Genomic DNA, 17,866 nt, shown 5'->3' on the forward strand with positions numbered 1-17,866 from the left:
GGCCCGGGGCTCCCTGCAGCGGTTGGGGCCCAAGGTCCTTTAAGTCACCACCGGAGCCCTGCCACTGCTACCCCAGGGCTCCGACAGTGGGGCTCGGGAGGCAATTTAAAGGGCCCGAGGCTCCAGCCACTGCAGGGAGCCCCAGCTCCTTTAAATCGCCAGCCTGGGGAAGCCGGTCAGGTCCGGCAGGCCATACCGGCTCTTGCTTGCTTTCACCTCTGGCCCATGCTCAGGCACGTGGCTCCTGAGCAGTGTTTGATATAAAATCAGACTTTCAAAAAGCTCACCACATTTGTCCCTGCATATTTTGAGAATACTCTTGAGCTACTCCTTATCAAGAAGACATACTGTAGAAAATCAAATGTCTTCTGGCCAAGAGAACCAGCCCCTGCCACAACATTCACCAGGTGCGATTCACATCAACTGAGGACCTAATTTTTTTTCTTTATACTACTGTTGTCATAAAATATACTTTCACTTTGAGTCTGATATTTCTCCTTTACCTAGTCTCAAGACTATGGGTTAAGTTCATTGTTTTGATTTCTGTAGCGTAACTGCATTACAGACTTTGTGGGACTGACTTTCATTTTTTAAACTTCATGGAGAAATCAGCGTATAGTTTTATTGGTCCCAGGATATGAGAGAGACAGAGTGCACTCATCTTGTCTCTCTGGAAAATTAGTGAAAGAACGCTTATTTTTTTAAAAAAAACAAAAAACTATGACCTTTAATAATCCCTGCTTCATAAGAAATGTGCAAAAACATACCCTGTTTCTTTTAACTGTTTCTTGCAGTTTCCCTGTTTTTGAATGGTAGTAATTATTGCTCCCAGACATGTAAAAGACATTTCATGAGGATGGCAGAGTACACTAGAAGAATTTAATGAAGCCATTCCTGTTTTCCAAAACTTTGGTAATACTTTCTGAATACAGAATTATTTAGTGGGAGTATATTCCTGTTGCCTAGTCTCATGGGGGGGAGTTGCATTTAGTTTTCATTATCATTGTAGTGTTGTTCATTCTGAAGCTAGTTCAGAAATCCAGTGGGAGCGCTGGTTTATAAAAGAAAGTCTGCTATGCTGTAATGTAACTATAGGGGCAAATATCAAGGGCTCCAGTAAGAAGAAAGTATGTTGTTTTGGTATGCATGCTGTTACGGATTCGGAGCCTGTGACATGCATGGCTGACTCTGTCTCTCTGAAACTGAAACAGAGCTTGTTTACTGATTCTGAAATTCTTCAGAAACGTTCAAATATTACTTTGGAGCAGTGGTCTCCAACCTTTTTAAGCACAAGATCACTTTTTGAATAAGTGCAACCCAGAATCTACCCCACCACGCTCACTTCATCCCCCCCCCCCCCCCCGTCATGCGCTCTCCCTCACCCACTTTCACTGGGCTGGAACAGGGGGTTGGGGTGCAGGCTCTAGGCTGGGGCCGAGGGGTTCAGAGTGTGCGAGGGGGCTCCAGGTTGAGCCTGGGACAGGGGGTTGGGGTGCAAGAGGAGGTAAGGGATGCAAGTTCTGGGAGGGAGTTTGGGTGCAGGAGGGGGCTCAGGGCTGGGGTAGGGGGTTGGGGTCTGGGAGGGGCTCAGGGCTAGGGCAGGGGGTTGGGGTGCGGGCTCTTGCCGGCCCTAATCTCAGGTGGCTCCAGGTGGGTGGTGCAGCGGGGCTAAGGCAGGCTCCCTGCCTGCCTGCCCGCCCACCCCGGCCCTGTGCCACTCCCAGAAGCTGCCAACATGTCCTTGCGGCCCCTGGAGGCAGGCACATGGCTCCTTGCACTGCCCCTCCCTGTAGGCACAGCCCCCCGCAGCTCCCATTGGCCGCAGTTTACCGTTCCCGTTCCACTGTGGGGGCAGTGCCTACAGGTAGGAGCAGCACGTGGAGACCCCACCCCCTCCCGACGCAGGGACATGCCAGCCGCTTCCAGGAGCAGTGTGGGGCCAGGACAGGCAGGGAGCGTGCCTTAGCCCTGCTGTGCCACTGGACTTTTAGCGGCCAGAGACTGTGATAGACTGGGCAGAGACTCCATGATCGACCAGTCGATCGCGATTTACCGGTGGTGACAACTGCTTTGGAGGGAAGAAAGTAAATGAGACTAGGAGGAATTCAGAGGTTTCCCATTCTTTCTTCCTTCTTTCATGCTAAATAAAGCATTTTATACTAATATTTTAAATACTCTGTAATCTAGATAAATATAAAATGAGTGACGTCCACCTTAAGTAAATTGTTTTCATTTGGCTAGTAAGTAATAAAAATACTATTTTAAATAAATATTAAGGTTGCAGTATCACGCACTAAGTGTCTACTGAGCATGTGCAAATAGATTTTTTCCTGTTGATCACTACTCTAGTTTAAAAAAAAAAAAAAAAAAAGTAACAGGAGACGTCTCTGTGTGTGAGTATGACTATTTCCTTTTCTTGATTCCAAGTGATAAATATTTTACCAAATGTCTTGTCAAACATGTGTTAGCTACAAGATGCAAAAGTCTCAATCTTCAGTATAATTAACTAGAGTCTATTCGATAAGAAGTACTCCTTAATAGTTTTGTTTAGGGAGTTTCCATGGTGTAGTTCTTTAGCTGCTTTTGTCTGACTTTTTAAATTAAATAAATAGTTAAACACTTCTTGCATATAAAAGGAAAATCTTATTGGTAATTTACATTTTTACACTCTGAAAAACACTATGTAGTTAATCTTTCAGACATCTGAGAACACAGTTATACAAGTCAAAGGCAGTGTGTCAAAGGCATAATTTTGGTGTAGGTTTGATAGCAGACTGTGAAATGGATGTGAATTACCTACTTGCTAAGGTTGGCGACTAGAACAGAAGTAGGTCTTCCGACCAAATGAGATGCTTTAAAATTCTTCAATCTCAGGAGAAACTATTTTACAAGCAGCACTTTGTATTTTAAGTCACTATTGCTAAATCTGAAAGGGAGGCATTTTGGAGTTGCAATTTTTTCTTTATTTGGGGTGGCATAAATAAATCTGTAGGGCGTTTTTGTTTTTTTCAAAGTAATGATTTTTAGACCCAACACAAGTATGAAACAATGTTATGGGGCAAAGAAAGAGAGACCTTCATCAATCAACCTTTGTACTGACATGTTGATCTTCTGATGTGCCTTATGTTGGATTCACCATGCTTTGGCCCAAACAGTTGCAGCAGTAAGTGATGGTCACCCTCTTGGTCAGCATAGCAGGGACTGCAACTTTGACCTCCAGAGCCACAGCACTCTGCAGGGGCTCATGTTATGTTGGTTTACTTTCTTAATTTTGATTTCTATGCAAACAAATACGTTTTATTTAACTACATAGGTATATTTGTCAATTATAAAACAGAATCCATACAAATATAAAAAATCAAAATAAAAAAAGACCAATTTTTTTCAAACATCTGCTGCATAAAATAGCCCCCACACTAATAATACCAATTGTCTTGCACCTTCCCTAACCCCCAAAGCCTGGTTAAATAGATGGGATTTGCGATGTGCTCTGACAACCTACAACCTTGCAAATCTGCATATTTTATAGGCAAAATCCTGTGTTCTCTGGAGCTGGCTTGACCTAAATACTGTATCTAAGGTCCTGAATTCTAAAGAACCTCAGTACAGCAGAGGGGAAATTTTGGAACACCTTAAGATAAATTATAAGCAGTGCAATAGTTAACGATGTGCTGAAATTTAAATTGTTGCTATTTTTCTTAGAATTAGTATCCTGCAGATGCCACTGCACTGGTTTGCACTCTTGATTCCCATTTGGAATATTTTGTTGCAACCAAAAGAGCAAGAAACCTAAGGTCCCCTCTCTCCCAGACCCCCCTCCCAAAAAAAGACTTCAATTCTGTCTAGCACAATTCTGCATCAAGTTCTACAGCCACCGACTGCAGTCACATACTATATGGGTTGTTGTTAATACACAAACTGCTAGTTTCTTCCCACTTTTCAGAGGAACAAATAGTGCTGTACTTTTTTATGCAGGTATAGTATACATGATTTAAAAATACACTTTGCATGTTCCTTCTATTTCTAGTTCTTCTATTTATTCACAAATTCACGAATTTCCAGTGGGTCACTAATTTGTTTGGTTTCAGAGTAACAGCCGTGTTAGTCTGTATTCGCAAAAAGAAAAGGAGTACTCGTGGCACCTTAGAGACTAACCAATTTATTTGAGCATGAGCTTTCGTGAGCTACAGCTCACTCCACGGTATGCATCCGATGAAGTGAGCTGTAGCTCACGAAAGCTCATGCTCAAATAAATTGGTTAGTCTCTAAGGTGCCACAAGTACTCCTTTTCTAATTTGTTTGGGTCTCCCAGCAGTCTACTGAGTATAATTGTTTCATAGGCTACTTATGCAGAAGACAATCTGTATGTAGTATTGGCATTCAAAATCACACATATTGATGTGTACAAACATATGTGTACAGTATGACCTTTTTACACAGGGCTAAATTTTTGGTTGGTTCTGTGCCATTGTGGTAGAATTATGATGTGGGCACAGGGAGCCTTTTCCTCCTCTATGCATTTTCACTGTAGAGGAAACCCTAACAAAGCTATTGCTGGGATGATTTAATTGGGGTTGGTCCTGCTTTGAGCAGGGGGTTGGACTAGATGACCTCCTGATGACCGTAGAGATTCATTGCCATGGAAGCAAATCCCAAATAGTGGCAGTGATGGGAGACTTTCACACTTATAAAAGATTCACTGTTATCATTCTATAACAGCTATCACAAACTGCTAGGAAAACTGACCCGAACCTTGGCCAGAGAAACTTGGTTTTGTTTCCATAGTGATTATTCATTATTTTCCATGATGACTTGATTAACACACACAGTGTCCCATGTCAGCTTCTTGGTTTCCTTAAACAATGTGTTGAAGTTCAGTCAACATACTTTCACGTAGCGGTCTTTCCAGGACACAGACGCTTTCTCCATTTTACAGTTGGTTCGGCCTACTACCAGAGTCTGGTCCTTCCGTTTGGCCTGGCTATAGCACTAAGAGTGTTTGCCAAGCACATGGCAGTAGTCACGGCCTATCTCGGGTGTTGGGGTATCCATATTTACCCGAAACTCTGCGACTGGCTTGTCAAAGGCAATTCCGAGGCTCAGGTCCAACACGACATCACTGTACTACAATCACATGCCGCTCCTTGAGACTACTGGTCAACCACAAAAAGTCCACGTTAGTTCCAGTTCTAAGGATAGAATTCAGCGGGGGCATGCTCGACTCAACCCGGGCGAGACCATTCCTGCTGTTAGACAGGTTTCAGGCCCTGATGGACCTCATCACGGAAGTGTCCGCATTTCCCCTGACAACAGCCAGGGCGTGCCTACGCCTACTAGGCCATAAGGCAGCTTGCACATACGTGGTCCGCCATGCCAGACTCCGCATGCAGCCCTGCAGCAATGGCTGGCATCGACCTATTCCCAATCCAGGGACAACCTGGAAAAGATCATAACCGTTCCTCTGGCAGTTCGCACGTCGCTGCGGTGGTGGACCGATTGCGAGAAGGTTCTGGAAGAAGTCCCATTTCACAGTCCCGCTCTATCTGTAGAGCTAGTGTTGGACGCTTTGGAGCTTGGTTGGGGGGGCACACCTTGGACATCTCCGGACCCAGGGGATGTGGACCCTGCAGGAGACAACATTACACATAAATGTAAAGGAGCTCAGAGTGGTCCAGCTGGCCTGTGGGGTCTTCCTGCCACACCTGTCAGGCAAAGTGGTGAGAGTCCTGATGGACAATACAGCCTCAATGTTCTACATCAACAGGCAAGGAGAAGCGCGCTCTTTGGCTCTCTGCCAGTAGGCTCTCCATCTCTGGGACTTCTGCATTGGCCACGACATCCATCTGGAAGCTGCTCACCTCCCTGGCATCAGGAACACCCTAGAAGATCACCTCAGCAGGGACTTCTCCTCTCACCATGAGTGGTCGCTCCACCCGGAGGTCGCCCTCATGATCTTCCAGAGGTGGGGAATTCCCTGAGTAGATCTGTTTGCCACGAGGCAAACCAGAAAGTGCCATCGGCTTTGCTCCCGGCAGGGCCTGAGCAAAGTCTCCTCTCCGATGCCTTCCTCCTGTTGTGGGCCGAGGGTCTGATGCATGCGTTCCCTCCAATCCCTCTGGTCACCCGGGTCCTAGTAAAGTTCAAGAGGGACAAGGCACAGGTTATCATGATTGCCCCGCGTGGTCTTGCCAGCACTGGTTCAGCACGCTCATGAACATGATGGTGGCCCCTCACTGGCCCCTTCCCTGCTGTCTGATCTGTTCTCTCAGGATCATGGTCGGCTCCTACACCCCAACCTCGAGTCTCTACACCTCTCAGTGTGGATGCTTCGTGGTTGAACCCAGAGGAGAGTACCTGCTTGGAGGAGGTCGAGCAGGTCCTCCTGGGAAGTAGGAAGCCATCCACGAGACTAACTTACCTGGCCAAGTGGATGAGGTCTTCCCGCTTGGCGTCGGAGCGTGGCATTTCTCCCTCGCATTCTTCAGTTGAGTCCATCTTGGACTACTTACTGCAGCTCAGGAACCAGGGTCTGGTGCATTCTTCCATCAGAGTGCATCTTGCAGCCATCTCCGCATTCCACCAGCCAGTCCAAGGTCAGACAGTCTTTTCTCATGACATGACTGTCAGGTTCCATGACAGAATGAGGAGTAATGGTCTCAAGTTGCAGTGGGGGAGGTTTAGGTTGGATATTAGGAAAAACTATGTCACTAGGAGGGTGGAATGTGTTACCTAGGGAGATGGTAGACTCTCCTTCCTTAGAGGTTTTTAAGATCAGGCTTGACAAAGCCCTGGCTGGGATGATTTAGTTGGGGATTGGTCCTGCTTTGAGCAGGGGCTTGGACTCGATGACCTCCTGAGGTCCCTTCAAACCCTGATATTCTATGATTCTATGAGGCGCCTCAAGAGGCTTTACCCGCAGGTACGGGCCCCTGTCTCGCAGTGGGACCTTAACCTGGTCCTCTCCAGGCTCAGCGGCCCGCCTTTTGAGCTGCTGGGCTCCTGCTCCCTTTCCTATTTGTCCTGGAGGGTCGCTTTCCTGGTGGCGGTGACCTCGGCGAGACAAGTCTCAGTAATTAAGGCCTTGACCTTGGAACCACCTTACACAGTTTTTTATAAGGACAAGGTCCAGCTGCGGCCCCACCCAGCCTTCCTGCCGGTGGTGGGATCTTTCTTCCACATGAGCCAGGATATATTTTTGCCAGTGTTCAGTCCGAAGCCGCACAAGACTGCTGAGGAGAGGCGTCTGCACGCACTGGATGTCCGGAGGGCCTTGGCTTTTTACTTGGAGTGTACCAAGCCTTTCCGTAAATCGACCCAGCTCTTCATCGCTACAGTAGATAGGAGGATGGGCCTTCTGGTTTTTTTGCAGAGGATTTCCAACTGGATCACCTCTTGCAGAAGGACCTGTTATGAGCTAGCAAAGGTCCCCCCGCCACCAGTCGTCAGGGCTCATTCGACTAGAGCGCAGGTGTCTTTGGCGGCCTTCCTGGCACACATCCCGATCCAGGACATCTGTAGAACTGCAACGTGGTCCTCAGTCCACACGTTCGCATCTCATTATACCATCACTCAACAGGCTAGAGATGACGCTGGGTTCGGCAGAGCTGTATTACAATCTGTGCAACCATGAATTCCTACCCGTCTCAACAGAAACTGCTGGAAGTCACCTAATATGGAATGGATATGAGCAAGCACTTGAAGAAGAAAAGACAGTTACCTTTTCCATAACTGGTGTTTTTCGAGATGTATTGCTCATGTCCATTCCACAACCCGCCCTCCTTCCCCACTGTTGGAGTTTCCAGCACAAGGGAATTGAGGGTGAGGGGAGATGGCAGCGCCCCTTATACTGCACCATACGGGCGCCACTCCAGAGGGCACCAGAGCTGCTCCCCTATCGATACTGCTGAGGGAAAAACTTCCGGCACCAGTGCATGACGAGTAAACACACCTAATGTGGAATGGACAGGAGCAACACATCTCGATGAACACCAGTTACAGAAAGGTAACGGTCTTTTCTCCCTTTTTCCAAACGCTTTTGTTTTCTGGCCCTGAAAATGAATGATAGCATGCTAATTAGATCATTTCTGGTGAGGATGACTGCTCACCACCACATTCTTAAGAATTCTAGGCTATTTGTGCACCTTAAACATCTGAAATTCCTACTCTTTTACTATAAATTTAAACAGTAATGTTCTGTCCTTGTGGAATACTTCAGTGACTTCAGGAGGTTTGCAGTGTTTACTAGCACTGATGACTTTAGAAACTCCATTAGAAGAAAGTGCTGAACAAGCTAAAATATTATTATTCCCTAATGTTACTTTGCTGATCTGTATGATTAAAAATAGATGAACAGAGGGTGTTTTTGTATAAAATACATAAATGGGGCAGTAAAAAAAAACTATTCATCAGATAATGCTGACATCATGTCCTCTGCCAGCTTTTGTAATCGTAACTATTGACAGAGTTGTTAAGGTATTATGTATTACCATACCTCATCATTTTGACTAAGTTCTGAGGGACCAGAGTAGTAAACAAGCTAAAATGCATCCATTCATTCAACCTTTTTTTATAAGCAAATATTGCAAGATGTTAAATGAGCATAAAATGCATTTTGTTTTCTATGCCATAGTGAGAAGGGTTTATTTCTCTGAGGGGTTGTCTGCATGGCCAAAAAAGGTGTGTGTTTAGATTAGGACAACTAACTCACCTTAGCTCTCCAGGCGTAAAATCCTATTGCAGTCACAGCACTGTAGTGAGGTGAACTAGGTGAGGTCAGTCTAAGGCTGGCAGGTACCGTGGTGACTTTATCTCATGGTAAAAACTAGAGTGCATCTTCTCTAGTAGGAGTTTACAGTGGGCTGCCTAATGTATAAGATACCTTGCTGTATAAAACCCATCTTTTTTAAAAATTGAAGACATAGTCTGAGAGAAGGTTTTCTAGGAGCTCTGTTTTACAGTCTCTGATTCAATTAACTGTAGTAATGTCTTATCACTTAATCTTGCTCGTTGTTTGTCAGCCCATGAAATTTGTAACTCGGGACACACACCTGTAGGCCAGACAGTCATGGAACTGGAGTTAAGGAAAATGTTACATCAAATGACTCTAAATGAGGGAGTCTCAGGGGGCAACACTTCCATCTAGTTTACTGATTTCTTACTGTGAATCTGTAATTGCACATTGATTGTCCCTATTCAGTTAAAGAAAACTTGGAGGTAGAGGCGAGCAAATAATTTGCAATGAATAATTAATTTGATAAATGTAGCCTCTTCTCCTACTTTCAGAATATTCACATATAGATCAGCTTTCTCAAATTTGATATTTCATGTCTATTTGACAAATATTTTGTCACATTTTTGTATGTTATGGATTGATCACGTACAGTTCACCGCGAGTACCTGATACTTCCTATTTGAAATCTGAGCTGTGGTGTTCAGTTTTTATTGGTGTGATCAGTCACTCAGTCTTGTTTCTTTTCCTTGAACACAGAAGGGGTGAGTGCGGTTTCAGAGTGTGAATATTTACACAAAATTTTAAAATGGATGTGTTTATGTTAACAGAAAAATTATTCACCATGTGCTACTTGTACTTGATGACGGTTTTTAAATGTCTCAAAGGTGCTTAAAGCCCTGAATAAGTGCTTTTTTGCATGTTATGTATTGAAATAAATATTGGGAAAGTTTTAAACATTTTGAATATAAAGAAAAGCCACCCAATACTCACCTCCTTTCCTAGATTTAAGACTTTCCATCATTTTGCTGGGTTAATAGAAATGTAAAGGATGTTAAAATGTACAAAATATTTTAAGTACACGTGACTGATTTTGTTGTTTTTCCTTTTCAGGATGTTGTTTGGGGATTGAACTCTTTATTTACAGTAAGTAAGACGATGCAATGCATGCAGCTAAATTTTGTTTTCCCTGTCAGGTGGTTTTCGAAGTTACTTGGTATAGACCTGATCCAGTGTCTCTTTTATAGTTAATGTTCGTGTTCCTCCTGTCTTTCGTGGTGTTTAATTAACCCCATTTATTAGCTAGCCATGGGGATTATCATACAGAAGGGCATATGCTGTCTTCCTTAATATTTTTTTGTATTTATAGTTATAAATCTATGGTTCAGCCTTTGGTAACGAGTTGCTTAGGGTTTTCCACAAATCCTAAATTCCTTCAGTGAGTTATTGTGCTGGGAATGTGAGGATTACTTTGGCAGATAACTGGTATTGCTGTAATCCTGAAAAGTTGAGGGTTGGGATAAAAAATTGCCCAATATAGGTTTAATTATTGCCAATTATAATCATTAAACACATGTTGGAGGTGTGAGGGGCTCTGAGGATCTCCAACTCCCAGAATGAGAATAGGGCCTGACACTGAATTAAAACATGAGATTGCTCCCATGGAATCCCGCATGACATGAAAAGATTTGGCAGGAGCAGGAAGCCTGAGCCTCCTATTTACAAGAGGCAGCTACGAGAAGTGGAGGGTACATGTAAAATCCTGGATTAATGGCAGGAACAGGCAGGACTGGAGCTAGCAACCCTCACCTCAGATATACAACAGAAGCCAGAAACTGCCCCCATTGATAGATTAGAGGCAAGTAGAGATAGCCCTCCTCCCCTCTGAGGCAGAGGTGTGGGGCGTGACTGTCATGGATAACCCTTACTGCTGCCTGGTGGCAGTGGGAAGGTCAAGGGTGGAGAGCAGAGGGATCATGGTCAAGCTGGCCACCTGAGCTCTCATTGCCATCACTTCCTTCAGCTGCAGTAAGGGTTGCCCTAACTTCTCTAAAGAGCTACCCCAGTGCACAGTGAAGCACCTGGGACAGGGAGCAGAGTTGCTGGCTATGTCTGCCCAGCCCTGTTTCCTCAAGCCCCAGCTCAGATAGAAGGATTCTGTCCCTCATTTCCTGAAGGAGGAGCTGGGTAGCTGAACCATCACTGCTACCACCAGGAATATTTTTCTAAAGTTTGTTGAATAGACAAAGATTATGGCCACAGAACCCTGGGAAACTGAGAGCTTTCATGGGCCAATGAGGCTTAATTTGCCTGGATTAGGGCCTTTAGTAAATTAATTTATAAAAAGATTGGAGAGCACTTGACTTTTCAGTGCAGAGTAATTAGAATACAGCACAAATATAAATAACTAAAATAGGGTGAGTCTGGTTTAGAGAAACAAAAAGAGTGCAATCCTACAATAGGAATAGACATAAAATATATATACAGGGCGAACATCTGAAAAGAGTGATGATCATGCATGACAGACTGCAAAGATTTGTAATGTCCTAGAAGACTCTCATCGTGTATCTTGGATTTCCCCTGTGCATATGCTCAAAGGCTTTTTGTAAATAATTACGCTTTTAAAAGCTGATGTGGGCTTGTTTCTAGAAACAAAGGAAGGTAAGTGAATGATTGAGAGTCTTGCTCAGCTTTTGGTTTGGAGAGAAAATTGAAACTTGTAAATTTGTTGGGGAAAAAACAAAATCAATGACCATAGAGATTCATTGCCATGGAAGCAAATCCCATATAGTGGCAGTGATGGGAGCCTTTCACACTTATAAAATGATAGCTGTTATGAAAGATTCACTGTTATCACACACTATTAGGAAAACTGACCTGTACCTTGGCCAGAGAAACTTGGTTTTGTTTCCATAGTGATTATTCATTATTTTCCATGATGACTTGATTAACACGCTGTCTCTTGGCAGCTTCTTGGTTTCCTTAAACAATGTGTTGAAGTTCAGTCTTTCTGCAAATACAGCACAAATAGTAGTGCAGGTGACACATATTACAGACACTGCAAGCCGTGCCAGTAAGCTGTAGAATGCACTTGCAGTGTTCTCAGCTAAAAGAAGACAGCTGCTTTTTTCTGAGGGAGGAACTACTGAGTGATGGATGTTTAGAAGTAAAATTTAAAATGACTGTATTTAACCCTTTTGTACAGTTTGTGTATATTCATCCTCAGCACCCCCATATCTTTCTGTCTTTCTTTTTTTTGAGTTCAGAACACTAGTTTTCCTGGATTCACAGAACAAAATTTGGAGGAAGTAATACTGAGGCTATGTGATGTGGCCCAGCATTAGAAGGTCACACCCTTTGTTGCGTCTAAGCTGAACTGTACACCCAGAGAGAGTGAGCTAGAGCAGCATGTTAAACTGATGTCTGTGATGAGTAAGCAGTGGCAGGAAGCTCCAGAGATTCTTCTGCCTGCAGCAATTTGATGGGTGGGGAGTAATGTGTAGGGATGTAGAAGCAGGGTAGCAGGGACCAGATCATGGTGGGCAGAGATGGGAATCATGAGCAGTTATAGGCATCCCAGCCTCGCACTCAGAGCTGCTCTGTCTTCTACCTTCCATGTCCCTGCTTCTACCCACCATGTCCCTGCTTCTACCCTCACCACTCCCCTCCGGGTCTCTGCTTCTCCTACCACCACCTCCCTTACCTCCACCACTACTACCCTATTCCTGCAGTGCCTGCTGCTTCCCCCACTCTGTTCTCCCCGTTTCCCCCCTAAAACCCTCCCTCTAAGGTCTGTCAGACTCCAGACGACACAATCTCCCCACTCAGGAAGTTACACTGCTGCCTCTAATATCTGTAACCAGCAGCAGGGGCCATCAGAGAGATTCCTCTGCCAGCAGCACCAGCCAGTTTGTGGGGCTGGTTTTCCTCTAAATCATATTTTTCTAGTTTTCCACTTTTCCCCAAAATCAGTGATGCTCTGCCAGTTGATGCCTAGAACATTCCTGGAAATTTTGGAATTGATCAGAGGTGATGTTCAAAAATAATCATGTGATATCCAGACAATCAGAAAAATGCCACCAAGTGGAGTGTAGAGCCTTGCGTCGCTTGGCCAACAATTTGTAATACAGGACACACACCTGTAGGCCAGACACTCATGGAACTGGAGTTAAGGAAAATGTTACATCAAGTGACACTAAATGAGGGAGTCTCAAGGGGCAGCACTTCCATCTAGTTCACTGATTTCTTACTGTGAATCTGTAATTGCACAGAGCCTTGCTTCGCTTGGCCAACAATTAATCAAGGGTTGGATTGTGACCACCAGACTAGTTTGAATTTACCCCCCATAGGATCTAAACCAGAGATCTGCAGGTATAAAAGAAGCAATTTCTCTAAACCTACTGCACTTGCTGGCCTCATCTTATTTGTTTCATCACACTAAATGTATTTTCAACCTCTTACATAATATGATAACTAGATGGGAATTTTTTTTAAGTAAGAAAAAATAACGCTGACTCTCTTCCAGGATCTCTTGAATTTTGATGATCCTTTGAATATTGAGGCTGCAGAACATCATTTGCGAGACAAGGTGAGTCAGCAACTTACTGAAAGCATTTTTTTCCTAAACCAGTATACATCTTGAGCTGACCACCTCCTCTGCCTCCCCCAGAGAGACACCTGTTTCTTGTGTAAGTCTTACACAACCCCTGCATTGCATGTTTTTTCATTAAGCCAGAGGGAACAGGAGGCTTTTAAGGATGGCGAGCAGTCCTGCTCTTGTCAAAACTATGCCCACTGATCCAGTTTTTCCCATATAAAATAAGAACTGCACAAAACAAAATATGGTTTACCAAGGAACTAAATACTGGCCTAAGTAATAAAGAACTTAGAAAAAAATGCATCTTAAAGTGAGAATGTAATTGAAGATCTAAAGTTAATGGGTCTGTTTGAACCTAAACTTATAAGGATGAGTTAATTCTCTTGATATAAACTCTGTAATTGACCAGAACTATTTATCTTTAATAGTGTGGGGAAAGAAACCAAACAAGCTGTTTCTACTGTTTTGTGGAGTCTCCAAATTATGTCTTGTTCATCACACATTGTCTAGGGACACGCTGTAATTCATATATACATGCAGACTCTCTCATATGTATAGCAACTTCATTTGAACTAGTTTAAAATCAGTTCATCATGGAGGGTTGATGAAGGCACTTGAGATCTTCATGAGTCTTTAACATGATTTTGTGTGGGAGCCTTTGCAGAAGATTGGCTAGACATGTCCTGCATGGCTTCAGTTTCCCGTTTTAGCCTGAACAGTTGTGCTTATGGGGCTTTGGAGCTCTTATGGTTTAGTGTTGAATTGCAAATTAACCTCTTCTGGTTTTTTTGGTGTTGTTCAAGTTAAGCACGATGATTAAAGAAATTCTCCAGATTAATAGTGATCGGAAGAGTTCAATTAAAACAGGAAGTCAAGCAGCAAGTATAATTTCTTTAAGACAAGTGCCAGTGTATCTAGCTTAGTTTTCCCACTATTTCTTATAACAATATAGTACAGTAAATTCTGGTATAATCTGTGTTTGTGCTTTTTAGAAAAACAGAGTGAAGACACAGCATGAAATTGGGAAAGTTTTAGTCCAGCCCCTGCCCTGAGTTCCACTTTTAAGGAATTTATTCCCTGGAAATAGGATAAAACCAAAAAGAGAACACCTTTTGAGCAGAGGATGTCATGGAGCTTTACTAGCCACTAAATCGGAGAGAAACTAGCCATAAATAAAAAGTCAAGAAAATGGAGCCAATAAAGCTAAAAAAGAGTGAGCCTGATTCTCTTCCTCCTTATGCAACTTGAGATAGAATTGTGCACTAAGATATAGTCATTTAAATCTGTGTAAACCCTCTGAGGCAGTGAGGCTACACAGGTGTCCCTGAAAGTATAATTTGGCATGTAGAGACTTCTCATTGTGAAGTGCCAGAAGGAAAGAATTCAGTTTGACTCTGATATTAGGTTGATTTTTACAAGGATTTTACCACTCTACTTACAAACAAGGATTTGCATAAAATATGCTGAGACTATAAACATGGATACCCACAATACCATGCACTCTAAAATAAACCATGCCCATCATGCAATAATGTCTCACTTGTCAGAGAATGAAAAGCCAAGAGTTACTATCCTGCATCTCTATAACTATACTCGCAAATTAAAATCCACGGTGATACTAAGAAAATGGTAGTAATAGGATTTTCAGGGAAAGGTTTGTTTTAATAGCAATTGGGGAATGAGCAGTAAAGTTTGAAAATACATACTGCTATACCAGGCAGTGTCAAATGCTTCTTCAGGTGATATGCAGTGTAGTTGTAGCCATGTTGGTCCCCGGATACTAGACACAAGGTGGGTGAGCCAATATCTTTTATTGGACCGACTTCTGTTGGTAAAAGAGACAAATTTTCAAGCCATCCAGAGCTCCTCTTTAGGTCTGGAAGTACTTTCAGGATGCTGGGAGTACCTTTCCCAGACCTGAAGAAGAGCTCTGTGTGGCTCGAAAGCTTGTCTCTCAGCAATAGAAGTCGGTCCAATAAAAGATATTACCTCACCCACCTTGTGTCTCCAAGTGATAAGTAGTCTTGGGAAGGTTTATCGGGTTAAAAATCTTCTAATTTTTGAATGAATTTTTTCTTTTTTTTTCCCTATTCTGCAGAGGTTGATAATTTTCTCTAAAGCAGTTTTAAAAATTAATAAATTTCCTACTCAGGTAGGTTGATTTGTTATAGCAGTTGCATCTTCAGTTCACTTTTCCATCATGTTGCATCATGCAGAGGCTGCTTTAATTTATGAATGTACAGCACAGTGTTGGAGGGCTTCTCAGGAGGTTCCTCGCTGACAGCGACACTGAGATGACTCAGCTGCAGTGGCAGAGGATCTATACTAGCTAATGGTGCATCATCATCATGCCAGCAGCCAAGGTAGATAATGGCTGCCACCTAAGGGGAATAAAAATGTTTACAGTAAACAGAAATTAATGTGCCTAGCAGGCAACCTCAGAGTGAGAGATGAAGAGAAGTCTGTGATGGTTTGGTCTGTCTTTGGTATAGATGCCTCATGTAGTGTACATGTACTATCGTGAAGTTAAAACTCTGCAGTGTTTTTGTCCTGTCGTCTCATGTATTTTTAGAAATGTTTTCAGACCGTTAAGTTATTGAGAATTTTAATGAATAATTTTTATTAATGAGATGCTTTTAGACATGTCTTTAATTTCAAGTGTAGCCCTAGGGTCTGAAACAAATGTTTCAAGAAAAGAGCTTTTGTAGTTAGTATTGTGTGTGTTTGGCTTCCAGCAGCAACAGAAATGCACATTAAGCGTTCCCTTGTGATTTGCTAAAGGAAGCAATACAGTATATTATTGATGTCATTTCGCTGGATTCAAATTTGAAGTGCTGAGACCCTCTTGCTGCTAATTTGGCTAAATATGCCTGTCTGATAGGAGTAGTAACAGCTAATTAAAAGCCAGCCTCTGGTTATTTATGTAGAAAAACTGAAGCTTATATATCTCATTAGGCTGGGGTAAGTCATAACAAAGATGTCTGCCCTCTCACTGGTTCTGGAAAAAGTCCTTCAGTAGTTTGTGTTAAGGCACAAAATTTGAATCCCTACTATTTGATTCTTAGCAAACAAGTGTTGTATTGTAGATATAAGCAATAAGGAAATGCCTCTGAATCTGTTATAAGATTAATAGTCACAGATTTTAAGGCCAGAAGGGACTGTTATAATATTCTAGTCTGATGTCCTGCATAACAGAGACCGTAAAAGGTCACCCAGTAACTTTTGCATCAAGCCCATAACTACCAGTATTTATTTAAAGACTTCAAGTGATGGAGAATCCACCATGTCCATAGGTAAGTTGTTCCAATGGTTATTTACCCTCACTGTCAAAAATGTACATGTTATTTCTAGTCTGAATTTGTCTAGCTTCGGTTTTCAACTATTATGCCTTTTTCTGCTCGATTAAAGATCCATCGATTATCAGAAATCTCTACTCTTGCAGATACTTGTAGATTATCATCAAGGCACCTCTTAACCATCTCTCTTGCATGAACTACATAGATTAAGCTTCTAAGTCTCTCACTCTTAGGCAGGGGTCTCAAACTCTCATGACCACCAGGGACACATGAGGACTAGTACATTGGCCCGAGGGCCGCATCACTGACCCCCTACCCTGCTGCCCTGGCCCTCCCCCAACTCCACCCCTTCCATGAGGCCTCACCCCTGCCCCACCTCTTCCCACCCCTTCCCTGCCCCCATTCCAACCCCTTACCCGAAACCCCGAGACCATGTCAAAAGCTTTGCTGAAGTCAAGGAACAACACGTCCACTGCTTTCCCCTCATCCACAGAGCCAGTTATCTCATCATAGAAGGCAATTAGATTAGTCAGGCATGACTTGTCCTTGGTGAATCCATGCTGACTGTTCCTGATTACTTTCCTCTCCTCTAAGTGCTTCAGAATTGATTCCTTGAGGACCTGCTCCATGATTTTTCCAGGGACTGAGGTGAGGCTGACTGGCCTGTAGTTCCCAGGATCCTCCTCCTCCCCCTTTTTAAAGATGGGCACTACATTAGCCTTTTTCCAGTTGTCCGGGACTTCCCCTGATCGCCATGAGTTTTCAAAGATAATGGCCAATGGCTCTGCAATCACATCCGCCAACTCCTTTAGCACTCTCGGATGCAGCGCATCCGGCCCCATGGACTTGTGCTAGTCCAGCTTTTCTAAATAGTCCCAAACCACTTCTTTCTCCACAGAGGGCTGGTTGCCTCCTCCCCATGCTGTGCTGCCCAGTGCAGTAGTCTGGGAGCTGACCTTGTTCGTGAAGTTAGAGGCAAAAGCAGCATTGAGTACATTAGCTTTTTCCACATCCTCTGTCACTAGGTTGCCTCCCTCATTCAGTAAGGGGCCCACACTTTCTTCTTGTTGCTAACATACCTGAAGAAACCCTTCTTGTTACTCTTAACATCTCTTGCTAGCTGCAACTCCAGGTGTGATTTGGCCTTCCTGATTTCACTCCTGCATGCCCGAGCAATATTTTTATACTCTTCCCTGGTCATTTGTCCAATCTTCCACTTCTCGTAAGCTTCTTTTTTGTGTTTAA

At 43.4% G+C, this 17,866-nt stretch overlaps 1 protein-coding gene across 2 annotated transcripts in view; it reads left to right on the top strand.

Annotated features, from left to right (window-relative positions):
- Positions 1-17,866, top strand: part of UBE2F (ubiquitin conjugating enzyme E2 F (putative)) — a 127,979-nt gene that overhangs the window by 70,759 nt on the left and 39,354 nt on the right. For both annotated transcript variants that reach the window (XM_077829590.1, XM_077829591.1), the window contains 2 exons: positions 9,842-9,874; positions 13,254-13,316. In XM_077829590.1, coding sequence (XP_077685716.1) covers positions 9,842-9,874; positions 13,254-13,316 — 96 coding nt within the window. The remainder of the gene's footprint in view (positions 1-9,841; positions 9,875-13,253; positions 13,317-17,866) is intronic.

This window comes from Eretmochelys imbricata, chromosome 11, assembly GCF_965152235.1.
Source record: "Eretmochelys imbricata isolate rEreImb1 chromosome 11, rEreImb1.hap1, whole genome shotgun sequence".
Taxonomy (NCBI): domain Eukaryota; kingdom Metazoa; phylum Chordata; order Testudines; family Cheloniidae; genus Eretmochelys; species Eretmochelys imbricata.